The 12,307-nt window shown below is 40.4% G+C and overlaps 1 protein-coding gene across 3 annotated transcripts in view; it reads right to left on the bottom strand.

The window, feature by feature from the left end:
• CDKAL1 (CDKAL1 threonylcarbamoyladenosine tRNA methylthiotransferase) overlaps nucleotides 1-12,307 on the bottom strand; it is a 1,052,012-nt gene that overhangs the window by 400,754 nt on the left and 638,951 nt on the right. For all 3 annotated transcript variants that reach the window (XM_077269963.1, XM_077269960.1, XM_077269961.1), the window contains exon 11: nucleotides 3,285-3,430. In XM_077269963.1, coding sequence (XP_077126078.1) covers nucleotides 3,285-3,430 — 146 coding nt within the window. The remainder of the gene's footprint in view (nucleotides 1-3,284; nucleotides 3,431-12,307) is intronic.

Below are 12,307 nucleotides of genomic sequence, written 5' to 3'. Positions count from 1 at the left end.
TAGTATTTAAACATAAACCACAGAAAAACCCTTATCTATATTGAGGTTGGTTGACACATAATGAGGTTTTAATGCAAGAGACAAGATAGGACCGTCCTGATTGGGTTCACCTTGTAGCGGAAGGGTAGCTTTCACGCTTTTTTGATCAAAATAGTGTTAACTAAGTACCCTATGTTATTTACATGTACCATTATTATTTACTTACTACAGAATATAAGCTTATTTTGTTTTCTACTTGAGTTTTGTCTGTGAAATGGCTGCAGTGTGAATATGCTCATACATATTTCACGTATACAAACTAATGCTCCAGCTTATTTCTTTGGCTTTGCTGTGGTTTCTTGAACTTTGTACAAACAGAGGTGTGACCCCCCTCCCTTAATGAGCCAGACATTTCATCTATATAGCTTCCCATGGGCAGGTGTCTGAATAGTCAGGCCCTAGTCCTGCTCTGCACTCATCTACATTGAAGTTGGTTGACACAAGATAAGGTTTTAGCACAAGAGACAAGATTGAACCGTCCTGATTGCGGTACAACTTGTTGTGGTGGGATGATTTTTATGCTTTTTTGATTCATATTTGGTTTTAATTAAGTTCCCTATGTTATTTACATGTACTATTACTACTTACTTATTTCCACAATACAGGGTATAAGCTCATTTAGTTTTTTTCTTGGGTTTTGTCTGTGAATTGACAACAGTGTGAACAAGCTCTTACACACTGTACGTATACTAACTTATCGTATTTTTCGGACTATAAGACGCACCGGACTATAAGGAGCACCCAGGTTTTAGAGGTGGAAAATAGGGAATAAAATATTTGAAGCAAAAAAATGTGGTAAAATATTTAATAACATAAATAACATACTATTATATGTGGTGTTATTATATATAATAGTATGTTATTATGTTGGAAGCTGCGGGACCAGTGTGGTGTCTGTGAAGTACTATATGAAGATGCTGGAGGGTGAGTATAAGAATGGGGGCACAGGGCTTATAATGAAAGCACCACTCCAGCACTGCAAAATAACACTGGAGTGCTGCTTTAAAATCCCATGGGAGAACTATAACTCCCAGCATGTCCTGCAGATCCTGACATGCTGGGAGTTATAGTTCACTAAAGGAGTGGCAGAGTGCTTTATTGTGTTTTGGAAAGACTAACCTCTTAATTGTGGCAGCCAGCCTGTGGTGAGGTAAAAGCATCCCATGGCTGCACACACAGAGCCCTCCCTCTTGTTGCCTTTCCACAGCACAGGTAATGGAAGCCAGCAGATTCTAGTGTTGGAGTCTGAAGGACCTGTGATGATGTCAAGAAGAGGGAGGGCTCTGTGCTGCCATGTGATGCTCCAGCCCGCCCACTTCTGACATCATCACAGGTCCTTCTTGTGCACACTGCACAGCACTCAGCTCCAGCCCAGGAAGGTACGCAGCAATCTCCTCTCCCCCGAACCCTGCCGCTGCTGCCTCCTCCCCCCGGACACACGGATCTCCCCAGCTGCTGTAGGAATCAGCGCTGAGGAAACCATGTGTGTTGCTGCTTAAGTGCAGTATTCATTTGCTGCTCCCCGCTCACCGCTCAGCTGATAGGTGGGCGGGGAGTAGCTAATGAATATTCACTGCACTTAATCATCGGGACCACATGGTTTCCCCAGCGCTGATTCCCCGTAGTGGGGACATTTTTCTGCCTCCTGAAGTGGGATAACAGTGTGATCCCACTTGCTGCTGCCCCCCTCCCCACATGCTACATCCCTACCATAAGACGCACCCACACTTTCCTCCCAAATTTGGAGGAAAAAAAGTGCGTCTTATGATCAGAAAAATACGGTATGCCCTGACTCAATTCATTTGCTTTTCTATAGTTTCTTGTATATTGTACAAACAGGGGAGTTGCCCCCATTTTTGGGCTAGGCATTTCATCTATATAGCTGCCCATGGGCAGATGTCTGAATAGTTGGACCCATGTCTTGCCGAGCCCCATCTATATTGAGGTCAGCTCACACAAGGTGACAAATTAATACGATTGAGTACATCTTGTTGCAACATCATGGCATTTACACTATTTTAGATCAAAATAGCGATAACTAAGTATATAAGTTTTATTATTTTTTCTTCAAATTAATTAAGTTCTCACGATTGTTATTCATTATTTCATTATTATTGCTTTTAACAACTGGATGTTTTTTTTTTTTTAAGACATTAGGAATAACATCAATGTATTGGGGAGATTGTAATACTAATAGGTGAGAAAATGGGTGAGGGAGCTATAAAGTGGTATGACATTTCCATTGATTGAATTGGGAGGAGTTGTATAAGGCGGCAAGGAGGATTATCGCAATCTATCCTGATGAAGGGGCAACCAAACCTTTTGTAATGGTTGAAAAATTTTTATCACTCCCTGTGAGTCAGCCATCTACCCTCACAGAGTAAGTGCTGTCTTGTCGTGGTTTCCATACCCACAATCCATGCTTGCTTTGTCAGCTAGTAAGTTTATGTTTGACCACACGGGGTCCAGAGCGATGACAACCGGCTTATGGTAGCAGGGGGATAACCAAAAAAGTTTGTTTGGATTTAGGTGAGTGGCTGGGTTGCCATTCGCAGAGTGTACGTTTTTTCCATGTTACCCCATCACTGTTTTTTCTGTGTGTGTCCAGTTTCAACACATTTTCTGTCCCTTTATTTACGGTACTTACTACAGAGTATATGCTCATTTTGGGAGTTTATATTTCAACAGTAACAAAACATTTAAAGGTAATACCTAAAATTAAAACAAATGGATACATTCAGGTTCACTAAAAGCGATGCATAATAGAGAGAGAATGGTTTGGCTCTGCTGCGTCACTGTGCTGTGACATGCTCAGCTGTGACATGCAGGAACAAGTGCTGCAGATGTGAGGAGGTAGACTGCACGGAGACATGAGAGTGCACAACGTGGCGTGTCTCATACATGACAATGTCTGTCACCTCCATAGAACAGGGTCACCAGTACTGTGTCACCAGTGGCAGGATAAGCCATAATCTGTGGGAGTGGGAGTTTAACTCTTTTAATGCCTATACCTAGACAAGCTGGAGAAATAAAATAGAACGTCTCCTGAGCAGTAAATTGTATACCTGCCGGGGATGAAAGTCGTTCAGTAGAATGTGAAAAGACGCATGAATGCTTTGTTCCAAGGAATTTAAGAACCTTGAAGATGCATTTCATGTTTCTTCTGCAGTGATAGGAATAAGTCACCCTTCAGATGTGGTGGAAGAAAGCGCTGCTAATCTCGCCCAGCACACAAGCAAACATACCTCGCTTTCAAGAAGTCCACCACTCTTTTGAAGTCTGCTACGCAGTATTCTCTCTTCATGTCCATAAGCACACTGTCTGAGGCAGACTGCACTGGGATGTGCAGAAACGCATACACCCGGGGATGGTTTAAGATTTTTGCCATTTCCTAAAACAAAGTGAAAAAATAAACGGTATTTGTTAGATGTCACACGTTACATTGTAATTGTACTGCATGCTGGTAAAAATCAGCTGTTCTCAATGGTTCCTGGAGGACTGGGCAGAAAAACCTACAGCGACCGGTACAGAGCTCATGTAGGAAAACAGACCAGAACGGAACATTTCATAATATGACAGAAGAATGTAAGTATTTTTATTTATTTAATGGCACCATGCAGAAAGAAGACAACCCCTTTTAGATGCTCACTTAGGTTTTATAGACATTGTACAAGAGGTTCCCCCACCACTCAGGACTCTCCTCTTTCAGCCAGAACAGAAAGGTTCAACTTGGATTGCAAAGATGGCTATTCTCTAGAAAGGTTTCAGTGTTACCAGTCCCAGATACCTGTCTGGCAGTGATTCCTCCCAGTAAAGCCATTGTCTGGAGACAAACAGACGGAAACAATATTGCACCCTGTCTGCCTGAGAGATGGAAGCTGAAGCTGGGAGGAACCTGAAGGTGTGTTATAATCACACACAGCTCTGCACTGAGATCAGGAGACATCACACTGGTAACCATTACACATCACACTGGTAATTGCCCTATATAATAATAATAATAATCTTTATTTTCATATAGCGCTAACATATTCTGCAGCGCTTTACAGTTTTGTACACATTATTATTGCTGTCTCCATTGGGGCTCACAATCTAAATTCCCTATCAGTATGTCTTTGGAATGTGGGAGGAAACTGGAGAACCCGGAGGAAACCCACACAGACACGGGGAGAACATACAAACCCCTTTCAGATGTTGTCCAATGTGGGATCAGAACCCAGGACCCCAGCGCTGCAATGCTAACCACTGAGCCACCGTGCTGCCCTTATGTAAAACAAGCTCTGGAGGCAGAGTTATCTTCCATGAATCATCCTCCAGACTGGAAGAGCTCATTTATATAAAGAGATAAAAGATGATTTATCCACAAGACATCTCATATGAGACACACAGGGGTCACTTTCCTCAGCATTCTATAACTTGTATGCCTATAATAATAGTTTACATACAGTTGTTCTCAAAAGTTTACATACCCAGGCAGAATTTTTGCTTTCTTGGCCTTTTTTTCCTGAGAATATGAATGGTAACACTAAAACTTTTTCTCCCCTCATGGTTAGTGGTTGGGTGAAGCCATTTATTGTCAAACTACTGTGTTTTCTCTTTTAAAATCCTAATGACAACCCAAAACATCCAAATGACCCTGATCAAAAGTTCACATACCCCATTTCTTAATACCGTGTATTGCCCCCTCTAACATCAATGACAGCTTGAAGTCTTTCCTGGTAGTTGTGGATGAGGTTCTTTATTTTCTCAGATGGTAAAGCTGCCCTCTCTTCTTGGCAAAAAGCCTCCAGTTCGGTTAAATTCCTGCTCCTGTAAATGACAACCCAAAAACTCCTAATGTTTTGGGTTGCCACTATGATTTAAACAGAGAAAACACAGTAGTTTGACAATAAATGACTTCACCCAACCACTAACCATGAGTGGAGAAAAAGTTTGGGCGTTATCATTCATATTCTCTTACAGCTTGACAAATCTTTTAGCGTCCCAAATGCCTCTGTAGCCTGGTGCCTCTCATGTAATGCACAAACTGTAAAGGTGGCATTTCCATACTGAAACATTGCTCTTAGGGAATTTATATCCAATATGCCCATAGACGTGACCTAGTAACATCACGTCACCATGGGGTGAGTCCTCTGAAAGCCTGAATTATGGATATTCGAATAGGAAGTTGAAATGCTTTGTCTGTGGGTTGGTCCAGTTCTGGTTCATCGTGGAATTTGCAGGATTACATCAGTATATGATCAGAGTAATACCGGTAACTACTTTTTAGTTTCCAGGACTGAACATTGCTGGGAAAGTCCCGGAATAATAAACTCCAATAAAGTTCAAGTACAAAGTTGGTGTGAGTGCAGTATTTCCTGAGGGCATTATGGACAGCTTCTAAATGAAAAGTGTCATATTATAGGAAATGTGACAGTCTGCAATGTGCCATCAGCCTGAACTTCCTCCTGTGTCCTCTGCTAACCTGCTTAACACATTACATCCCTGTTTCCAAGAGGAAAGTCAAGTGTCTAAACTGGAGAAAGACGTTTTCTTAGGTGCACAGGAGTCTGCCATTGTGCAGCCTGAAATCCCACAGTCAAAAGTGAACAATCCTACCTAATGTTAAAGAGGAATTATAGCCAGGAGTAAAAATAAACTGACTTTGGGGCAAACATATCATTGGTGCAGCAGCACTGGAGCACAAAGGGGTAAGGGGATCCACTAACACCTCCAAAGCAGCAATCGCCTCTGACATAAACACAACCATTGGACTACAAAGGGCCCAAGTACCGTTCTTACACAGGGACCCCTTTCTGTCTCTGGGGGGGAAGAATGCTGGGAGCTCTGTGATGGGAACACAGATGCCAGAAAGAGTGTGATTTGCAAGAACCTTTAGTAAGGATTTTTAGGATTGGAGGTGGGATGAAAGGACAGTGTGTGTACGTATATATTATATACACATACACACAGGCACATACATTGCATACTCCAAAGTTAATAACTGTACCAATGTAGGGCTGCAGCGTGTGGCATGGGGGAGCGTAAGCCTACTGACCCACCACTTGTAGCCCAGGTGTATATGCAGCAAGCACACCATAGGACCATATCTTCAAGAACTGCTACAAAATGACTGCATGTGAAGCTAGCCATGTCATTGCCTTGTTTACGGATTAGCATACCGACCATCAGTGCAGAAGAACTCGGTAAAAATTAATGCTAGCCTGATACTATTGAACAAACAACAAAAAAAATATATATACATTTCTTTTAGGTGCGATCACCTGAGGACATGGCACACTACGGGAGATTTCCTGTTATTAGGATTATAAGGCTATATGCACACGTAGTGGATTAGCCTTCGGAATTTCTGGTGCGGATTCTGCCTCTCCTGGCAGAAAACGCAGCTGAGGATTTGTCGCATTTTTGTGCGAATCCGCAGCGTTTTTTGTGCGTTTTTTTTTGCGGATTTGCAGCGTTTTTTACCCCTGCGGATTTCTATAATGGAATGGGTACAAAAACGCTGCAGATCCGCAAAAAAGAAGTGACATGCTAATTCTTTGTATCCGCAGCATTTCCGCAACGTGTGCACAGCTTTTTTTTTTCTCATTGATTTACATTGTACTGTAAATCAATTGTGGATCTGCAGCGTTTCTGCACCGCAAAAAAATGCTGCGGATCCGCAGAGAATCTGGAACGTGTGCACATGCCCTAAAGGCTATGTTCACATATTGCGTCTTTGCTGCATTTTTTTCATGATATACACTTGTGGTGTTAAAACGCTGCATTCAAAGAGCCCATTTTCTTTTTTAACGTTTTTGCTGTATTTTTCATGGCATTTTTGCAGCATTTTTTGAGGGTGGATTTCATGTATTCATTGTCTATAGTTCATGTTTAATTAACTTACTACCATTCACCAAGAACGCTTCAAAAGCGCAGTAAAAAACGCTGTTACTTTGTTTGCAGCACTTTTTCATTGCTTTTTATAGGTGAAAAAAGCTGAATAAAAATCGACAGGCTGCAGGTTTAATAAAAATGCTTTCAGTCAGGAAAAAAACAAACAAGTCCGTACATGAGATTTCTGAAATCTCATCTTTTGCTGGTCCTGTACAAAGGCAGCTTTCAATTTGCATTAAAAAAAAAACTGCAAAAAAACGCTGCATGTGAACAAAGCACTAAGAAAACATTTCTATCGCTTGTTCATAATAAACAGGCACATTTTCTCATTAAAAAAAATATTCTAAATTGATGTGTTAAAATGTCAAAAAATCAGTATCCAGCTGTGCTTTTTATTAGAAGATTATGCAAAGTCAACCCTTAACCTATGAGACCACTTGTATGTGGGGAATGAAAATCAAATCAGGGATATTGCAGCAAAGCCTCCCAGGGAAAAGTATTGTCTTAATCTTTTAGGAGAAGATGGCATCTCTATTTTTAAATGCCTCTGAGCAGATACGGGTTAAAAGCCTTTTATTCAAACACTGCTTCCCCTAAACCACTGCGGGCTGCTGAAAAACCAACAGAGAGCCAGCCAATATCGGGCCTCACCTCTTGGCCATGAACCACGTCTCCAGTTATGAACCACGTCTCCAGCTGATAATCTTGGCTTTAGGCAATGCTATTGTATGCATCAATGCTCCTGTATCCTCTTCAGCTTTTAAAATTTAATGATGGTGTGTGCATTAGAAAATGTTGTTTGAAGCAAATGCAGACAGGCAGGTAACCAATATGGAAGACAGCGGCTTTATTAAGCAGTCTAAAGCCAGCGATAAGTACCAACACTAGAAAATATCAGAAACAAGGGCAGCGGACAGCACATACATCTATAAGAACTTGTGTGCATTTCTCCCACTAATCCCAAGGTAAGAATTACGGTATGTAGGACAGGACCTACGACGACTGTGGGGCGGCTGCTCGACAGAAGCACAGACTTTAAATAGCTTGAAGCCACAACTAACCTTTGCTTCCATAAGAAAACATCATTTCTGCACTAGATTGCACACCACTGAGAAGAGATGGAGTAACCAGGACTGCTTGGGAAAGAGTCAAACTGGATTGTAGGGTCATATAACAGGAATGTACAGGATTAGGATTCTTTCAAAAACTGTAGCACACTTGACCACTGGCTGTGGGTGATATTATAGTCCATCCCCATTTATTTCAATGGGTCGCAAGACCAGACATAACCGAATAACAGGGGTGGCGATGTTTATTGTAGAATGCAGCCATGTTTTTATAATCTTGTCTAAACACTGTAAGAAGATCTATGATATACATTTAATGATAAAAATATGCCTCGTTTCCATAAAAAAAGCAAGTAAAGGGGTTATCTTGGGATTTAGTGTGGTATGAACAAGAGTGGTACTGTTGCTGGAAGCATTGGTGAAACGCGCGTCGGGTGTTTGGTGGGGGAGCTCATATTTATTGTGGTATTTAACCTTTACTATTAAATTGTGTGTGGGAAACACTTATTTGTATTTACAGGGTTCTGTCTTTGCACATATCCTCTTAATAAAAAATTATTATTAGCTATGGATCAGTATACTTACCAGGTCATCTATTATGGAAACGGACGCTTAAATATATACATATGTATTGCTTTTTATTGTGGATTAACATTTATACACATATATATGTACACATATATAAGCACTGATTCTGGATCGTATCTACATGTTGTTAATTTTTGTAAGGGTTTTCCCACACTAGCTCACCCATCAACTTCAATAATTTTTTGTCTGTGTTTTGGTATTGTCTGTTCACATTGTTCTTCAATATGCTTTTTGAAACATTTTCAATATTTGTTTATATTGATTTGAGCATTCTTGCCCCAGCTTATTTTTTCTTTGGTTGTTTTACATTATGTGGATTTGCTAGGGTTACAAATTTTGATAATGTAGTTCATGCTGCAGTGTCACAAAAAAGTTACCCAGCTACATAAGACACTATACACAAGATTAACCCTAACCTTTGAGCAAGGCATGCAAACTGACCAGATTAAGAATCACAATCTTTATTGAAAAATTATATATGAATAAATCAACATATGAAAAAGATGAAAAAAAAATTGAATCCACACAGAAGAAAAATAGGTGTAAAAACTTGAGACCTATAAATATGCATATAATTCTGAAAGCATAGAAAGGTACTATTGCAAGAAGATACAACGCACAAATTGCAAACAGTAAATATAGCAATGAATTATAAATTCAAATAAAAAAATATTTATAATTGAGAGTCCTCAGTGGTTGATACCTTTTAATGGCTAACTGAAAAGATGGTAACAAATTGCAAGCTTTCGAAACTACATACGTCTCTTCATCAGGCAAAGACTACAACAAATTCTGAAGAATTTGTACCAAGATATATTTCTTTCCTGTACCAAATTCAAATAATGCATTCAATAATAGTAATTAATACTCAGTACCAGTAACAAAAACGATAACCACTATACATCAGATAACACGTAAGCACCATCAAATAGAGACCGTAGAAAAGTGGACATCAGCAAAAGAATGATATAAACAAGTGTAAATACATAATATTGACCATCGATGGGGAACTAGAATGCCCACCCCACCCAATGAGCATTTTGCCCACCCCCTGACTAGGGATGTTGTGCAAAACGAGTGTTGGGTGACCAACATCTCCACACAGTATAATGGAGACCCTACTGTCCCCCACACAGTATAAAGGAGACAATACAGCCCTCTACACACAGTATAAAGAAATTCCCGCAGCCTTATACACACAGTATGATGGACCTCACAGCTCACCCCCCACCACATACAGTATAATTTCCTCACTGTCCCACCACATAGGGTAATGCCCCCCCCACATAGTATTATGTATCCACAGAGTATAATAGCCCCCACAGTCCCTCCACATAGTATAATGGCCCCCACATAGTATTATGTCTCCACAGAGTATAATGACCCATGGTATAATGGCCCTCACAACCCCTGCACATAGTATAATGGCCCCCACAATCCCTGCACATAGTATAATGGTCCCCACAATCCCTGCACATAGTATAATGGCCCCTACAACCCCTGCACATAGTATAATGGCCCCCACAATTCCTGCACATAGTATAATGGCCCCCACAATTTCTGCACATAGTATAATGGCCCCCACAATCCCTGCACATATTATAATGGTCCCCACAATCCCTGCACATAGTATAATGGCCCCTACAACCCCTGCACATAGTATAATGGCCCCCACAATTCCTGCACATAGTATAATGGCCCCCACAATCCCTGCACATAGTATAATGGCCCCCACAATCCCTGCACATAGTATAATGGCCCCCACAATCCCTCCACATAGTATAATGGCCCACACTGTCCCACCACATATTATAATGCCCCCGTTTCCTCACACAGTATTATGCCCCTACATAGTATAATGTCTCCCACGTAGTATTATGCACTCAACACAATATAATGCCCCCCCAAAAAAATTGAAACGCTAAAAAAATAAATTTGAAGGTGTAGAAGTTTGAGACACCAGTTGCAATAGACTAAATGTTTATTATATAATAAATTACATCTCATAAAAAGGGTTGTGTCCAGAATTTTGGTCATTGTGCTGTCCGTGGGCTCAAGGGACAGCATACTGATCCAATAATGACCTCTGTGATTGTGAAAAAAAAAATGACACCTTGCACTAGTCTGGTTTGAATGATTTTGTGTCAATACCAGGCAGCTCCTATGCTTGTTTACTATGCGGATGGGCACACAGAGCTGTGGACGTGTTTTAATAGGGACGTCTGAATCTTGTCTTAAAAATACTTTTTTTTTTGTGAAAAAGCTCTGCGCCAATAGAAATTCATTGCCAACATGTTACCCATATACAACGGATTACCTGAGTACAGTGATGGCTTTGTAAGTAACAAATAGTTGTCCATGTACATTGATCATAATAAATTCAAATTATCATGAAGGCAATTATTTTTCTCAAAGAACCTTATGGAAATCACTTAGGAGGATATTGAAGGCCGTAAAATGTAAACCAGATAGGTCCCAGGCAACCACATAAGGTGAAATCTACTAATATTTCTTCTTCACTTCTAGCGCACCCTCCCAGAATACTGCATCTGCCTCCAGTGATAACACAATGAGACATGCACAGCTTATGATTAGGAAAATATTCAAGCTAATGTTTAGGCAAACTTCATTTCTTTCAGGTCATGGGATCTGGGTGATTTGTTACACTCAAGGGAGAAAAGTGGATTTAAAGCATAGCTATTATTTCAGGCAACTTTTCAAGAGAAGCCATTGTGTCTGTAACTGAGCAAAAACACAAATTCCAGTTCACTCTGAGCTAGTAGGTTAAGATTAGCTGCAAAAATGTTCCCCATACACAATATGAGGGCTACCTGCTCTTTCCCTGTAGAACACGGTGAACTAGCAGCATGATAGACATCATGTAATAGTACTGAGCTGTGCGGCTGTGCATCCAACACTGAAGTGAGGTAAAACACTACTTGAAGCTGCAGCCTAATCTGCCTGGTTTCTTCATTGTGCTTCACATGTCCTCATCATCCCTCCTTACTGTGATGGCAGTCAGGCTTGCTTTGACCAAGGCAGAGCTGAGCTCCCCCCCACCCCAAAGTGCTCAGGAGGCAGAAGAAGAAGTTGTTGCTCATACGTGAAGAAAGAAGTAGGCTTCCCATACCATATTACATTTAAAATATTTGACTGTGCTAGTGATGTATGCAAAGTCTGTTGAAAAGACAGTGAATTCACTATTTTTAAATCAAAATTTCCCATTTTGGGGGGCTGTCTAGAAGCAGCGTTCTACAGCAGAATACAATACTTCATGTCATGTCCTATTCTTTACTTGTCAGGACTGTTAACTATTTTGGATGCCAGGTAAGGATGGCTGCATTTTACTTTTATTATTATTTCTTTTTTATTAACTGTTCATTTTGCAGCATCCTAAAAAAAACCTCTGGTTTCATACAAAGTAAAATGAACAGCATACAGCAGCCATTTCTGGCTTTTTTATTTTGGTAGTGTGGTGGATGAGGGGTGGGTTATTATAGGGTCTTGATAACAATCTTTCTAGAATGCTATGGTTTAAAATTAAAAGATGTTCTTACTTAAAATGGATGAAAGAATGTAAAGTGTTATTACTATCTCAGCCAGTCATTGCAGACAAAATCCATCTCTATACTGTCATTGGAGAGAAGATAAAACCCATAGTAATCAGTATGGCCAGAACATCACTTAGGCCTCTTTCAGACAAACATTGTTTTACATAGATTATTAAATGGAATCTG

Source organism: Ranitomeya variabilis, chromosome 6 (genome assembly GCF_051348905.1).
Source record: "Ranitomeya variabilis isolate aRanVar5 chromosome 6, aRanVar5.hap1, whole genome shotgun sequence".
Classification (NCBI taxonomy): domain Eukaryota; kingdom Metazoa; phylum Chordata; class Amphibia; order Anura; family Dendrobatidae; genus Ranitomeya; species Ranitomeya variabilis.
Note: the sequence above shows the minus strand (reverse complement) of the source record. Positions and strands in the feature narration are given on the sequence as shown.